At 41.4% G+C, this 16490-nt stretch overlaps 1 protein-coding gene and 1 pseudogene across 1 annotated transcript in view; both read left to right on the top strand.

Moving 5' to 3' along the window:
- Positions 1-9805: 9805 nt before the first annotated feature.
- LOC133075674 (large ribosomal subunit protein P1-like) lies at positions 9806-10152 on the top strand (annotated as a pseudogene).
- Positions 10153-14184: 4032 nt separating this feature from the next.
- The window catches only part of TCTN1 (tectonic family member 1), a 28075-nt gene continuing 25769 nt past the window's right edge, over positions 14185-16490 (top strand). Inside the window, exon 1 of the mRNA XM_061169742.1 lies at positions 14185-14482. Coding sequence (XP_061025725.1) covers positions 14185-14482 — 298 coding nt within the window. The remainder of the gene's footprint in view (positions 14483-16490) is intronic.

Raw genomic sequence — 16490 nt, 5'->3', positions numbered from 1 at the left:
ACATGGGTTCAAGCCCTGGTCCGGGAAGATCCCACATGCTGCGGGGCAACTAAGCCTGTGCGCCACAACTGCTGATCCTGCGTTCTAGAGCACGTGAGCCACAACTACTGAAGCCCGCGTGCCTAGAACCCGTGCTCCGCAACAAGAGAAGCCACCGCAATGAGAAGCCCGCGCACCACCACAATGAAGAGTAGCCCGCGCTCGCTGCAAGTAGAGAAAGCCCGCATGCAGCAACGAAGACCCAACGCAGCCAAAAAAAAAAAAAGAAAGGACTTGAATAGACATTTCTCCAAAGAAGGTAAACAAATGGCCAATAAGCATAGGAAAAGATGTTTAACATCACTAATTGTCAGGGAAATGCAAATCAAAATCACAAAGAGATACCCCCTCACACACATTAAGATGGTTACTATTTAAAAAACACAAAACCCAGATAATAACGAAATGTTATCAAGGTTGTAGGAAAAATGGAGCTCTTGTGCACTGTTGGTGGAGCTCTTGTGTACTGTTGGTGGGAATGTAAAATGGTGCAGACTCTGTTCCTCAGAAATGAAACAGAATTAACATATGATACAGCAATTCCACTTTTGGGTATATACCTGAAAGAATTGAAAGCTGGGACTCAAGCAGATTTTTTTTTTTTTTTTTTTTGGCTGCGTTGCGTCTTTGTTGCTGCACCCTGGCTTTCTCTAGTTGCGGTGAGCGGGGGCTACTCTTCATTGCGGTGCACGGGCTTCTCATTGCGGTGGCTTCTCTTGTTGCGGAGCACAGGCTCTAGGTGCGCGGGCTTCAATAGTTGTGGCTCGTGAGCTCTAGAGCGCAGGCTCAGTAGTTGTGGCGCATGGGCTTAGTTGCCCCACAGCATGTGGGATCTTCCCGGGCCAGGGCTCGAACTTGTGTCCCCTGCATTGGCAGGCAGATTCTTAACCACTGCACCACCAGGGAAGTCCCTCAAGCAGATATTTGTATACCCATGTTCCTAACAGCATAATTCATAATAGTCAAAAGGTGGAAGCAACCCAAGTGTCCATCGATGGGTGAACTGATAAACAAAATGTGATATATACATATGATGGAATATTATTCTTTCTTAAGAAGGAAGGAAATCCTGATACATGTTACAACATGGATGAATTTTGAGGGCATCATGGTAAGTGAAATTAGCCAGACACAAAAAAGACAAACACTATATGATTCTGCTTTTATGAGGTAGCTAGAGGAATCAAATTCATAGAGACAGAAAGTAGAATGGTGATTGCCAGGAGCTGGAGGGCAGAGAGAATAGGGAGTTATTGTTTAATGTGTACAGAGTTTCAGTTTTGCAAGATGAAAACAGTTCTGGAGATGGATGGTTGTGATGATTGCAGAACAATGTGAATATACTTAATGCCACTGAACCATACATTTTAAAATGCTGTCTTATTTCTCCAGAGAAGATATACAGATTGCCAACAAACACATGAAAGGATGCTCAACATCACTAATCATTAGAGAAATGCAAATCAAAACTACAATGAGGTATCACCTCACACCGGTCAGAATGGCCATCATCAAAAAATCTACAAACAATAAATGCTGGAGAGGGTGTGGAGAAAAGGGAACCCTCTTGCACTGTTGGTGGGAATGTAAATTGATACAGCCACTGTGGAGAACAGTATGGAAGTTCCTTAAAAAACTAACAATAGAACTGCCATGTGACCCAGCAATCCCACTACTGGGCATATACCCTGAGAAAACCATAATTCAAAAAGAGTCATGTACCCCAATGTTCATTGCAGCTCTATTTACAATAGCCAGGACATGGAAGCAACCTAAGTGTCCATCGACAGATGAATGGATAAAGAAGATGTGGCACATATATACAATGGAATATTACTCAGCCATAAAAAGAAACGAAATTGAGTTATTTGTAGTGAGGTGGGTGGACCTAGAGTCTGTCATACAGAGTGAAGTAAGTCAGAAAGAGAAAAATACCGTATGCTAACACATAATATGGAATCTAAAAAAAAAAATGGTTTTGAAGAACCTAGGGGCTGGACAGGAATAAAGATGCAGACGTAGAGAATGGACTTGAGGACATGGGGAGTGGGGGAAGGGTAAGCTGGGACGAAGTGAGAGAATGGCATGGACATACATACACTACCAAATGTAAAATAGATAGCTAGTGGGAAGCAGCCTCATAGCACAGGGAGATCAGCTCCTCGGTGCTTTGTGACCATCTAGAGGGGTGGGATAGGGAGGGTGGGAGGGAGACGCAAGAGGGAGGAGATATGGGGATATATGTATATGTATAGCTGATTCACTTTGTTATAAAGCAGAAACTAACACACCATTGTAAAGCAATTATACTCCAATAAAGATGTTAAAAAAAAATGCTGTCTTAAATTTTATGTCATGCATGTTTTACCATAGTTAACATTTTTTAAAAGGTTAGAGCTTCTGCATAACAAAAGTCACCATTAAAAAAATACTTAAATAAAAACGATAAGCCACAGCCTGAGAGAAGGTATTTGTGATGCATAAAACCAAGAAAGGATTAGTATCCAGAGTACATCAAGAACTCCTTCACATTAGTAAAGAAAAAGAAATAACTCAATAGAAAAGTAGAAAAATATAAAAAATGCCCAACAGTATGTTAAATTAATTAAACAAGGAGGCCATTAGATTGAGGTGGTTCTAATGCCTTAGCAGCCTGCATAAGCCAGCCAAAAAGTAAATGCCTCAAGGTTAAGAAATCAAAACCTAAAGACAACCAATCACAAACAGCCAACTAGTCTTTCCCAAATAAGGCAACCGCTTAAGCTACAGCCAATCAAATAATTTCCTTTCTTTGTTTCTGCATCTTCTCAGTAAAAGTCTTGCCCCTAGCTCCTGTCAGAGAAGCACTCCCAACCACTTCTGGTTTGGCATTGCCCGATTCAAATTGATTTTTGCTCAAATAAACTCTTAAAATTTTTTTCTTTTTAAAAATTGAAGTATAGTTAATTTACAATATTGTGTTAGTTTTATTAAAATTTTTGATTTGCCTCAGTTTATCTTTTAACAAGAGGCATTTCAGAAGAGAAAACCCAATAGACATATGAAGAGAGACCCAATTTCATTAGTAATCAGGGAAATGACTGGAGTGGGGAGGCTAAATTACGGTGGGCAGAGAAAGCCTCTCTGAATAGGTGTCATTTGAACTGAGATCTAAGTGAAAATTTGAGCAAAACAGCCAGCCGTACAGAGTTCTGGAGGGGGACTTCCCTGGCGGTCCAGCGGTGAAGACTCTGAACTCACAATGCAGGGGGCCCGGGTTTGATGCCTGGTGGGGGAACTACATCCCACATGCCGCAACTAAGAGCCTGCATGCCGCAACTAAAGAATCCCGCATGCTGCAAGGAAGATCCTGCACGCGGCAACAAAGATGCCGTGTGCTGCAACTAAGACCTGGTGTGGCCAAATAAATAAAATAAATTAAAAAATAAAGTTCTGGAGGAAGGGCATTCCAGGCAGAGGGAAGAGCAAATGCAAATGTCCTGGGCTGGAATAAGTTTGGCGATGTCTCCGTCAGCCCAGGCTGCCATAACAAAATACCACAGACTTGATAGCTTAAAGAACAGAAATTATTTTCTCACAGTTCTGGAAGCTGGAAGTCTGAGAACAGGGTGCCAGCATACTTGGGTTCTGATGAGAGCTCTCTTCCTGGCTTGCAGATGGCCACGTTCTCATAGTGTCTTCACGTGGCTTCCTCTTCTTATAAGGCCACAGTCCTATTGGATTAGAGCCCCATCCTTATGACTTCATTTAACTTCAGTTACTTCCCCAAAGCCTTATCACTAATTTCAGTCACACTGGGGGTTAGGGCTTCAACATATGAATTTTGAGGGACACAAACATTCAGTCCATAACACCTCAGTGTGGGGCTTGCTTTAAAAAGTCAATTTGAGGGAATTCCCTGGTGGTCCAGTGGTTAGGACTGCGTGCTTCCATTGCAGCGGGCACAGGTTTGATCCCTGGTCGGTGAACTAAGATCCCACAAGCCTCGTGGCTAAAAAAAAAAAAAAAGGTCAATTTGAGGAGGCAAGGACTTCAGTACTGAATGTGGAAGTGAAAACCTACAGATCAACTCCGAGACTGGATAAGATAAAATGACTCCTCCCACAGTCCATTTTTGGAAGTATAAAGAAGTAAAGTTTATGCAGGCTGAGGGGAGGGGAATTTGTGGGGAAGTTATATTGGCTTTTAATTCCTTGCCAAAGGCACAAAAACTCTGTTCCCCTTCACAGGGGGTTTCCCTCCTCTGTCCTCTGAGTTTGACAACAGAATGAGATGCAGTTCCTAAGTTCCTTCTTTCTTTGCTACCCTCCATGGTAACACAGGGCTCTTAGTTAATAGGTTTTACTGCTAATTACCAGGGAACAACAAAAGTATAACAAACAACAACATCTAAACATGACTCATTCAAATAGAGAATAATCACATGTCAAAAATTTCTTCACCTTGTTAAAGAGGAAACAGTAAGATGGTGAAGCTGGTTCAGAGAGCATTTTGAGGAAGTAGATATTTGAGGAGGGGGTCTTAGATACTAAACTGGTTAATCTCTGCAGGGTAATAAAGAATGATAAGCTTTGGGATTCTTTTTTATACTGGAAAGGAATACTTTGGAACTCAAACCAGACAAAAATCGGAGCCTTTAATAAATAGTAAATAGCTAAGCAAACAAAGATACGTTCCTTGGCCTACATATATGGCCAGTGGGCCAAATCTGGCTCGGCTGCTTGCATTTATAATAAAGTTTTATTGGACCACAGACACATCCATTTGTTTACATATTGTGTAAGGCTGCTTTTGCGCTAAACAACAGAGTACTATGATGACAGAGTTGAGTAGTTGACAGAGAGCAGATAGCCCAAAAGCCTAAAATATATACTATCTTGGATCTTTACAGAAAAAGTTTGCCAACCCCTGCTAGAGAATTAATCCTTGGGTGGGCTTGTTGATCAACGTCCTAGATGACATGGCAAGAGCTACACTGCCCTCTCTTGGTCTTATTTGCAAATTTTGGCTAATTTTTCTTAAAAAGAAGACGTTTGGCTTAAAAGTTGAGGGACATTTGGAGAGTTGTCATCTCTGGCCTATAATTCATAAATCCTCCCGTCCACCCACTTCAACACCCCAACACCCGCTTTGTGCATGTAACTGTCTCAATGCACCTCCTTTTAAGGGCAAGGAGGCCTGAAGAATAATTGGTGTTAAGTAATATCCTTTACAACGTCAGTTTGCTCAACAGGGCATTCTGTCTTGGAATTAGGACTCCAGTTAGGGCTTGTGCCTCATAGTAATAGTACATTCAGATGGAAGGGTTTCTTGGGATGTTCTCTCAGCTTCTTTGAATTAAGTTCTACAGCTGTTGCAAACTGCAAGTTTTGAGAAGGCAGCAATAGTGTGTGCTTGACCACTGCCTGCTTCCCTGGTTCCTGGCACATAGTAGGTGCTCAGTAAAATATTTGTTGATTGAATGATAGATCCAATGAAAGACTAAAGACAGAGGGTTTGTTTTCCCCTCACGGCAGCCCTGTGTGAGGAACAAAGTTTTGGTGACAAAGGCTGCCACCTTCAGGAAGAAAAGTGAAACTGCAAAATTCAGAACTGCTAGGCCCTGAGGAAAACAGTCAACTGCAAGGCAAGATTACCAGAGAATCAGTTTTTTCTCCTTTAGCTTAAGACAGAATTAATCAACATCATTTTGTCCTTTCCAATTAAGGAAACCTGCTCCCTTTCTTTAATAACATTTAAAGCCTTTGGAGTGCTTAATAAGTGCCCAGCACCATCCCACGCACACACAATTTTGCGGTAGGTACCACTAGTCATCTCCATTTTATAAATGAGGAATCTGAGCAGAGAAAGCATGACCGAGTTACACTAGCTAGAAGGTGGCAAAACTAGGAGTTTGAACCCAAACATCGTGGCTTCAGAATGTGTGCGTTTAATCATTTCACTGTACTACATCACTATGCCTGATATGGAAAATGTTTATAGGAAACATAGAAACATGGCAAATGGAACCCATGCAGATATCTCTGCTCTGTCCTGAACACTACTAAAATGATAGAAAAGGGATCCAAAAGGTCTAAACCCACAGAGAACAGGAGAGAAGATGACTGCTCATGAGAGATGTCAAATCCTTTTCGGAAGATAGGAAGTAGATGGATGATTTAGCTGAGTGGAGAAACCCTAGGAAGGGGATGCCAGTGAGGAGTAAGCCTGGGCCCTTGGCAGTGAAAGCACAGCGTCCTAACCACTGGACAGCCAGGGAATTCCCCTGAAAACAGATCATTAATTGTACATATATACTAGGAGCTGTTAACCCCAGATTCCCTCCTGTGACTCCTTACCCCAATCCCTGCAAAGATTATTCTTTGGAGAACTTGAAACATGACAGCTCTAGGTTCAGAGATCGCAGTCAGAGAAAAGTATGGAGGTGAGGCAACATGCTAAAGACAGAGGGGTTAAATGAAAGCGTGCAGCTAAAAAAAAATCGGAACTTTTTTTTTAATAATCATGTGTTTGGTGGTAGTATTGGTATCGCTATTCTGAGACTTAGCACTATGCTAAGTGTATTTTGGGACAAAGCAAATAATAAACTATGTTGGAGTTTTTGAGAACCAAGCTTTATGGTGTGGAAGAAAGGAAATACATATGTATGGTCAATATGGTTAAGTAAAACCCCTCTAGTCTTAATTTTAATTGGAAACATCAGTATGATGGACTTTGTCAGAGAGGTTAAATAACTTGCTCAAGGTCGCCCAGCTAATAAGGGATGGAACAAGAGTAACTCAGCCTGGTCTTGCTCCAAAATTTGTGAGGGCCTCCTGGAGGAGGTGAAATTTGAAGGATAAGTAGGATCAATAATGGACTTCTCTCGATCTATAGAAGATGTGCTTACCATGACCCAGGAATCCTGGGCTGACCTGGAAAGAGTTTGTTTCTGAAATGTCAAAACCCAAGGCCAGCCTCCAAGTCATGGTGACCAGATGACCAATAGAAGTTACCTGGGTCTCCCCCTGTGCCATCCCTTTAAAAAATTTCAAGAACGGTGAGATGTATTTTCACTAAGTCCTCAAAGTAAACACTTCTTACAGTATAGCCATAGAAGACTACACAATTTGTTTGAGTCTAATTTTTTTTTAGACTTGAAAAATGTTCACAAGATTTAAAATTTGCTTTCATGTCTAGTTTGGCAGTAGATGTTGGGCAAGGCTGGCAGGAGGAAAGGATCTGTGCCCTATTTTCCAAATGCTCCCCCTAATGGAACATAGGGATGATGTGATTAAGAGAGGGAACATATGCTTTTTAATTTGTTTTATTGTTGTGGTTATTTAATTTAAAAATTAGTTATTGGGAGTTCCCTGGCGGTCCCGTGTTTAGGACTCGGCGCTTTCACTGCTGTGGCCCTGGGTTCAATCCCTGGTCGGGGACCTAAGATCCTGCAAGCAAGGAGGCATGGCCAAAACAAAAAATTAGTTATTAAGTGAAAAGTAACACATGCAAAATAGATTGAAGATCGATTCTCCTTCCTTCCTCCTCCCCAGAAACTGTTACAACTACCAGCTTCTTATGTCTCGCAGAGAACATTTTAAGAGGAAACTTTTAGGCTGATTCATGTTAGAAGGCGACAGAAGTTAAGTTAAATGGATCTTTTATTATCCCACTGTAGTAAGCAGTTGCCCTCTGAGGGAGAAACTACAGCTAGATTTAGATTGGACGGACTTTCATTATTTGTCTTAAGGAATGCACAAATGATCCCTATTAAAAAGAGGTACCAATTTAAGTCTTTGTCCAAACAGACCTAGTTAAACTTCATCTTTTCTTATCAGGCCATCTTTTTTTTTTCCCCTAATAAATGGACAATAATGTAGAGATGGGGATTCTGGGGGTTTGGATTTAGGGTTAATTCCATCCAGATTTTTCATAAGTATGACTATAATAATTCTGATGTTTCCAGGACATTCTAATTTTTAAATTGTCTTCCTAACTACATGCATGCTTGTCAGACCATGGATTCTGATTTGGGGCATGGAGAACACGCTTTAACAGTGTGAGGTTGGTGCTTTTGACATAGGCTTACGCAGTCTTGTATTTGCTTTTCTTTGGTCTCCACGTTCTTTCCAACAAATTTGGGTTTACAAAAGGTAAAAGCTTTAAACAAGCTGTAGCAGAAATGCCTGACCCCATGACCAGGCAAAATGAAGCAGGTTCAGGCCTCAAGAAGAACTCACTCACAGGCTGCCAGTAAGGGGTGGATGAAAACGGAGCTACCTGCAGATCCTGAGAACAAAACGATGAAAACATGTTTACAACACGGAAACAGAAATTGAAGTGGGGGAGGAGAGAGCAGTGCCCCTCAGTGGTACCAAGAGGTCAGCTCACTTCCATTTTTTGAGGCTCTTTGTTTACAGAAAAATGAAGAATTAAGTTCTTCATTTAATATTTAACAAATTCTTTTAACAAATTCATTTTAACCCCAAGGTTAAAATGCCATGTAAATGTGCCATTACAAGATGATTGGATTTATTAAAAGCCAACTAATAAAACTGCAGTGAGATACCACCACACAATTATTAGAATAGCTAAAAATGAAATTGAAAACAAAACTGACCATACCAAGTTTTCACGAGCATGAGGAGAACTGAAGTCTCATACATTGTTGGTGGGCGTGCAGAAGGTACGTCACTTTGGGAAAAGCTTGGGAAGCTTCTTATAAAATTAAACATCTACTCACTATACAACCCAGAAATCTCATTCCTAGGTGTGCACCCAAGAGAAATGAAAATCACACAAAATCTGTATGTGAATGTTTATAGTGGCTTTATTTGTAATTGCCAAAAACTGGAAAAACTTAAATTTCTTCAACTTGTGAATGAATGAAGAAATTGTGGTATATCCATTATGGAATACTTGTCAGCAATAGAAAGGAGTGGATTGAAAGAAACTCTTGCATATATGGCCAAATTATTTTCTAACAGCGGTGCTAGGACTATATAAGGGGGAAAGGACAGTCTCTTCAACAAATGGTGTTGGGAAAACTGGATATCCACATGCAAAAGAATGAAATTAGACCCTTACCTTATGTCAAATACAAATATTAACTCAAAATAGATTGAAACTATTAAATTCCTAGCAGAAAACATAGGAGAAAAGTTTCAGGACATTGGATTGGATTTGGCAATGATTTCTTCGATATAACACCAAAAGCACAGGCAACAGTGGGACTACATCAAACTTAAAAACTTCTGTGTGTCAAACAATCAACAGAGTGAAAAGGCAACCTATGGAATGGGAGAAAAATAATTGCAAATCACATATCTGATGAGGGGTTAATATCTAGAATATATAAGGAACTTCTACATCTCAAAAACAATAACAAAAACCCAATTAAAAATTGGGCAAAAAACCTGACTAGACATTTCTCCAACGAAGATATACAAATCTCCAATAGGCACAGGAAAAGATGCTTGATATTACTAATTATTAGAAAAATGCAAATCAAAACCACAATGAAACATCACCCCACACTCCTCTGGATGTATGTTCTAGAGATCTGTTGCACAACAATGTGAAAACACTTAACACTGCTGAACTGTACACTTAAAAATGATTAAGATGGTGTTTAATGGTATGTGGTTTTTTTTACAATAATAATAATAATAAAAGTAATAAAAGAAACACCCCTTTCCTCAGCTGCCGCTAAGGTGCTCGGTCCTTCCGAGGAAGCTAAGGCCGCGTTGGGGTGAGGCCCTCACTTCATCCGGTGACGAGCCCCCGCGTAGCACTGGCCCGTAATATGGCCTCTGTCTCAGGGCTCACCTGCATCTACTCGGCCCTCATCCTGCACGACAATGAGGTGATGGTCACCCAGGATAAGATCAATGCCCTCATTAAAGCACTGGTGTAAATGTTGAACCTTTCAGGCCAGGCTTGTTTGCAAAGTCTTTGGCCAATGTCAACATTGGGAGCCTCATCTGCAACCTGGGGGCTGGTGGACCTGCCCCAGCAGGAGGTCCTGCCCCCTCCACCACTGCTGCCGCAGCTGAGGAGAAGAAAGTAGAAGCAAAGAAAGAAGAATCTGAAGAGTCCAATGATGACATGGGCTTTGGTCTTTTTGACTAAACATCTTTAGTAACACGGTCAATAAAAAGCTGAGCTCTTAAAAATAAATAATAATAATAAAAGAAACAGACTGTTGATACATGCAGTGTGGATAAATCTCAAAGGCATTAGGTTAAGTGAAAGAAGCCAGGCTCAAAAGGCTACATACTGTATGATTCCATCCATGTGACATTCTGGAAAAGGGAAAACCACAGGGACAGAAAATAAGTAGGTCAATGTCTTACAGGGCTGGGACAGTAGGAGGGGCTGACTATAAAGGAGCATGAAGGAACTTTTCTGGGTGGTAAAATTGTTCTGTATCTTGATTATGGTTGTGGTTACATGACTGTATGTGTTAGTTAAAATCATAAAACTGTATACCAAAAAAACTGTACATTGGTGCATGAGAAAACCTGTATATAAAAAACTGTACACAAAAATTTATACTGTATATAAATTATCCCTCAATAAAACTGACTAAAAAGAAATGTGGAGTAAATGTGGAAAAATGTTAAATTTGAATGATCTCAGTGCAGTGTACAGTGGTCTTTTTTGTACCTTTTATTGTGATTGAAATGTTTCAATCTGAAAATAATTTTTGAAGTTATTCTTTTTTTAAGTATTTTTTTAAAAATTTATATTATTTTTGTCTGCGTTGGGCCTTTGTGCTGCATGCAGGTTTTCTCTAGTTGCGGCAAGCGGGGGCTACTCTTCATTGCAGTGCACGGGCTTCTCATTGCAGTGGCTTCTCTTGTTGCTGAGCATGGGCTCTAGGTGCGCGGGCTTCAGTAGTTGTGGCACGCGGGCTCTGTAGTTGTGGCTCACGGGCTCTAGAGCACAGGCTCAGTAGTTGTGGTGCATGGGTTTGGTTGCTCCGCGGCATGTGGGATCTTCCTGGACCAGGGATCGAACCCGTGTCCCCTGCATTGGCAGGCGGATTCTCAACCACTGTGCCACCAGGGAAGCCCTTTAAAGTTATTCTTAAGAAGCCAATTAGTTGGGACTTCCCTGGTGGCACAGTGGTTAAGAATCCGCCTGCCAATGCAGGGGACATTGGTTTGAGCCCTGGTCCAGGAAGATCCCACATGCCGCGGAGCAACCAAACCCATGCACCGCAACTACTGAGCCTGTGCTCTAGAGCCCGCGAGCCACAACTACAGAGCCCGTGTGCCACAACTACAGAGCCCGCGTGCCACAACTACTGAAGCCCACACGCTTAGAGCCAGTGCTCCACAACAAGGGAAGCCACCGCAATGAGAAGCCCACGCACCACCGCAATGAAGAGTAGCCCCCGCTCACCACAACTAGAGAAAGCCCGCATGCAGCAACGAAGACCCTAACGCAGCCAAAAATAAAAGTAAATAAATACATAAATTAATTAATTAAAAAAAAGCCGATTAGTTTATTCAAACTTCAGTATGGTCCAATAATAGGATGCAAATTTAAAGTTGTCTGGTAAACAAAGAATTGTTTCATTCCTGTCAATGTATGTCTGTGACTGTATTTATTACTTCATTTTCAGAAAAGGTCAAACTTGTAAATTTGAGACCTTTCAAGAATGTGAAGTCTGCTCAAATAGCCCTTCTGCCCGCATAATGTTTCAGAAAACATTTGAAGAACAAGAGTAGTATCTGGTGGTTGACTAGGCATGTGGGAAATGCAAGGAGGAGAGAAGCTGGGGATTATTTTCTTCTGGGTGTTGATTTAGAAATGAATTATTGGACGGTTCACTTCAGTCAAAACAATAGAGTCAGTCCTCTGTCCTCACGCAGGCTTGATCTCCTGTCGTTCGAAGAAATCCCTTTATAAAGCCTAATGAATCTGCCTCCCTATTTGTAAAATATTTGGCTCGGATGAATAAAGATGGGTGTATATACTTAATCATAGGCAAAACTGCATACTTAATTTTAGACAGATTAGAAGCCACGACTTTAGCAATAATAATAACAACAATAATAGTCAACTCACCCCAAACCACACCAAAGACCAAGACAGAGGGGTTATCACTGCCATATGAAGTCAGACTCAGCTATGTTTCCACCCAGCTACTCCTGTCTTTGGTTTTTCAGGCTCCTCACATGCGGCAGCTTCCAAGTGCAGAATTCCAAAAAGCTGAAATTGTCTTGATTCCTCCCAACATTGGCACAGGCTATAAGGAATTGAGAATGCCAATAATCCTAGAGAAACAGATGGACATTTTAGATCACAAACATTTACGCACAACGCAAATGCTGCAGTTTTGGACAAAATATGGAAATAGATCTTGGCCCTTCTTTGTGTCCTTCCATCTTAATGAGGGAACCTGCCAAGGCCAGGGGACAAGGAAGGGAGAAAGGATCCTTTGGGTTGAAAGATGGAAAAAAACCTGGCAGAAAGGAGTCAGCTGTGAAATGAAAAGTTTCAATGTTCCCAAGGTTTGCAAAATGGATCTGAGCTGATGCAGCCGTCATCTTGACTGTGTAAAATGTCATAAAATTACTTTTAGGCCACCTACGGAGTGTTTGAGATTGAACCAAAAGGGGTGGTGAGATTATTTCCCAAACCATAAACTCAAAAATGTTAGAACTGACGGTCACTTTATCAAAATTTAATCCAACAGCCTAAAATTTCAAAACAGAAAATAGGACAACATGATTGACAGATATTAAGGTATAGAAAAGAAAGTAGAGGCCTGGAAGTAAAGAGAAGATTGAAAAACAAGTCATCCTGGATTTAGAAGTTATGAGATGAAGGTTTGGAAAATAATAGTTTTGTTTTTTTAAAGGAAAGCATTACATACAAGCGTTATTAAAAGTGGTCCAGAATTTCAGGTGGATGTTAAAACAATCCTTTGTAGAAAAGAATTGGAAATATCTGTATTACACATTTGATCAAATTATATTTTATATACTTTCTCTGGAATGCCATAGAAAGGTGCTAAAGATGTCATTTTGATGATTTAGCTTTGCTGTATAAATTTAATAAACTAGGTATATATACTGTTTTGGCATTCTTCTTTTTTTAAATTTTAATTTTAATTAATTTATTTATTTAGTTTTGGCTGCGCCATGGCTTGTGGGATCTTAGTTCCCCAACCAGGGATGGAACCCAGGCCCCCAGCAGTGAAAGTGCCGAGTCCTAACCACTGGACCGACAGGGAATTCCCTTGGCATTCTTCTGAATTGGAAAAATGTGTTTCTTGAATAATTACCATGATATGTTTAAGTATTTTCACATTCACGTCTGAATTGTAAGGAGATTAAGTATCAAAGATATAGCCAACATACCTGGGCTGGAATACTTCTATAAATATGGCAGCTTAGAACTGAGGGGCTTCCCTGAGTCTTGTGGTCTTCAATTCATTTTGTAGAGTTACAGTAGATTTGCTTTGTTTTTTCCTTTTAACACCTATAAATCATTCTACTTAATTTTTGTCAATTTTTTTTGTCTGTAGAAAAAGTTATTAAGTTTTCATCTGTCCCCCTAATCACAACACAGTGAACAGAAGTTATCTGGCGACTTCCTGGGATACAAGCCCTAGAGGTAGATACTATCCCTGTCATACAGATGAGAAAACCGAGGCTCAGAGAGCCTAAGTGGGCTAAAACAAAAACGGCAAAGAAAGTGTCAACAGGTGTGAGACAGAGAAAATTCAAGGATAGTGATGTGATCTCTGCTCCTTCAAAAAGCCCTATTTAGTAGCTTTAGGAGAGTGGGTCCCAAAATTTCTGTCCCCCCGCACTGGTTGCGTTAGGACATTTGTTAAAAATATTGATCCCTGGACCCTGCCCTAGGCTTATTGATTCAGAATCCCCTGAGGCGGAACCTGAAAATCCGCATTTTTTAAACAAGTACCGCAGTCCGCTTGGAAACTACATGCGGGATTCACAAGCCCCAGGTGTCCACTGGCTTCACACTCCCCCACGTCCGCGTCCCACAGTCCCGCCCCTCTCCCCGCCCCCATCCCCGCCTCTTGTGGCCGGCCCCGCCCAGGCCCCTCCCCTCCCCGCCCACCTCGCCCAGGCCCCGCCCCCCGCCGCCAGTCTCTCGCGGCCTCTCGCGACCCTTCCCGTGATGCCCCGCACCCAGCCGCCGCGGTTGCCAGGTAGCGCGCGGTCCTTGGCTGCTAGCCGCGCGGGTTTCCGCTGGGTGATGGGGCTGCGGGATCTCCCGCCGCTCCTGCTCGTGCTCCTGGACTTCTGGGCCTCCGTGAGCGCCCAGGCCGGGGCCACCCCGGTGGTGACGACGGAGGGCCTGTACTCCATGAAGCCAGCCCCGACGACTTTCCGACCTGCTGTATCTCCTAGGCCCCATGAAACCCCCAGGGCTCCCAGGCCCTCCTCCGGCCCCAGGCCCACCCCGGTCACGGACGGTGGGTACCAAGTGCCAATTCCTGGGGATCTACAGTGATCCAGACTGCGGGGGGTGGTAGCCCGGGTGAGGATGTAATAATAATGATAGTTAACGTTTATTGACCACTTATTGTGTGCAGGCATTGCTAAGTGTTTCATAGGCATTAATTCTCTCAGCAACCGTTAGAGGTAGATATTATTCACTGTCATACAGATGAGAAAACCGAGGCTCAGAGAGCCCAAGTGGGAAATATAAAAAGCTTTGAAAGTACTTGCAGTGGTCTTGGACAACATTAACGCTAAAGGTGATAATGAATGAATACTTGCTTGCAGCTTTGCAGCTGAACACGAAGTTAAATCGAAAGTTTGTAGACAGTTGTGGGAATTAAGTGCATAGGATACGTTGAACTTTTCACTTATCAAAAAGAGACGCGAAAAGTCTAGTTTACTGATAGTGACTAGGTCCAGGCCCCTGTCTGTTGACTTCAATTATAAGAACCCAAGATTCCTCCTGTGTTGAGTTGGAGGTGGGAAGTTATGGGGTGAGGGGTTATATCCACTTCTTAAGATTCATCTTTAGGGATAATTAACATATTTCTCAGAAAGTGATCTAATCCTTGAGTCACACATTTGGTGACTATTTTGTAATCTGATTCGACACGGATGACTTCAGGGGATAGCTGTGACTCCAAGATAGAGTGCAAACTTTTGTGAATATGCATTTTTCTGGGGTGAGAGTTCATAGAAGTGAGTAGTTTGTCAAAGGGGTTTGTGATCTCAAAAAAATCCCTTTTAAGTCCTCTGACTGTAACTCCAATAGGTATGCAGTATTTTTTATCCCTTCTTAAGAGAAAAAGATCTTTTCTTAAATTGAGTAAGGTTCAGTATTAGTAAATGGAAAAGTCGTCATTGGCTGACATCCTGAACTCTAGGACTTAACTTCAGTTACTGAACCATTATTTCTCCTTTATAAATTATGAGTAGTCCTAAGAAAAAGTACAGAGAAATATATTTGCTATTTCAATATATAAAAAAGCTTTGTTTTATATCAAAACTATTTATTTGATGAATTAGTAGGGAAGTTAAGTGATAAATTGGGACAGAATACAGCAGAGTATTCAATATCTGAAATTCTCTAAGATTTTTTGGACTGAGTTGTCTTTTATCCATGTAAATGTTTCGTCTGTTAATGCACTTTCTCCCCAAAATGAAGCTGTTCTTGAACCATCATTAATAGGTGTTCAGGGCTGTTTTTCCAAAATGGGAGGATGAATTTACACTTCGTCTTTTTAAAGGGCCTCTGTTTAGACCTGTGCAAGTAATGATAATAAATGCCAGCTGGCATTTATTAACTGCTTACTGTGTAGCAGCCCCTGTGCTAAGCATTTCATCTGTGATGTATCTCATTTAATCCTTATAACAACCTTAGGATGTTGGGTTATTCCCATTTTTTCATGTTAGTGAATTACTTGCCTGATTTTAGGTCACACCCTGGGTACATGTTGTAGCAGGAGACGGACTCGGAGTGGAGAACTGGGCAGCCGTTTGCAGAATGGGTTACAGGTGGAAGAGAAGGATGATAACTTTCATCTTGAATGTGAGCTCTGTTCATTAGTACCCTGTAGACGTGAAGAGGCTTGGAAGAGCAGCTGAGTGCTACTTAGACCCTGGGAGTGCTCAACACATACTTGTTGGCTGATTAAGTGTACTCACGTGGATAGAGACCTTTTTTTTTTTTTCCTAAGTAGAGTTATTAAACACTATTGCTTTGTCCCTAGTAGTCTTATAGCTACCTACCTACAAAGGCTTTGAGTTTTGTAAAACAAATCAACGTTAATTTTGAACACATAAGGCAGGGTGCCTCAACACTTCTAAGCACACAAAGGAGTCCTTCGCTAGAGGGAAACATTGTAAAATAATTCATAAATGCAAATATGAATGTTGTATGTATTGTCTACCAGCATTTGCTTGAGATCCCTTTTTTAAATTTGTTTGTGCATGAAATCCTTTTTCAAAAAAAGAAACAAA

The sequence above is a fragment of the Eubalaena glacialis genome, chromosome 15 (assembly GCF_028564815.1).
Source record: "Eubalaena glacialis isolate mEubGla1 chromosome 15, mEubGla1.1.hap2.+ XY, whole genome shotgun sequence".
Lineage (NCBI taxonomy): Eukaryota > Metazoa > Chordata > Mammalia > Artiodactyla > Balaenidae > Eubalaena > Eubalaena glacialis.
This window is presented reverse-complemented; position numbering and strand designations above follow the sequence as displayed.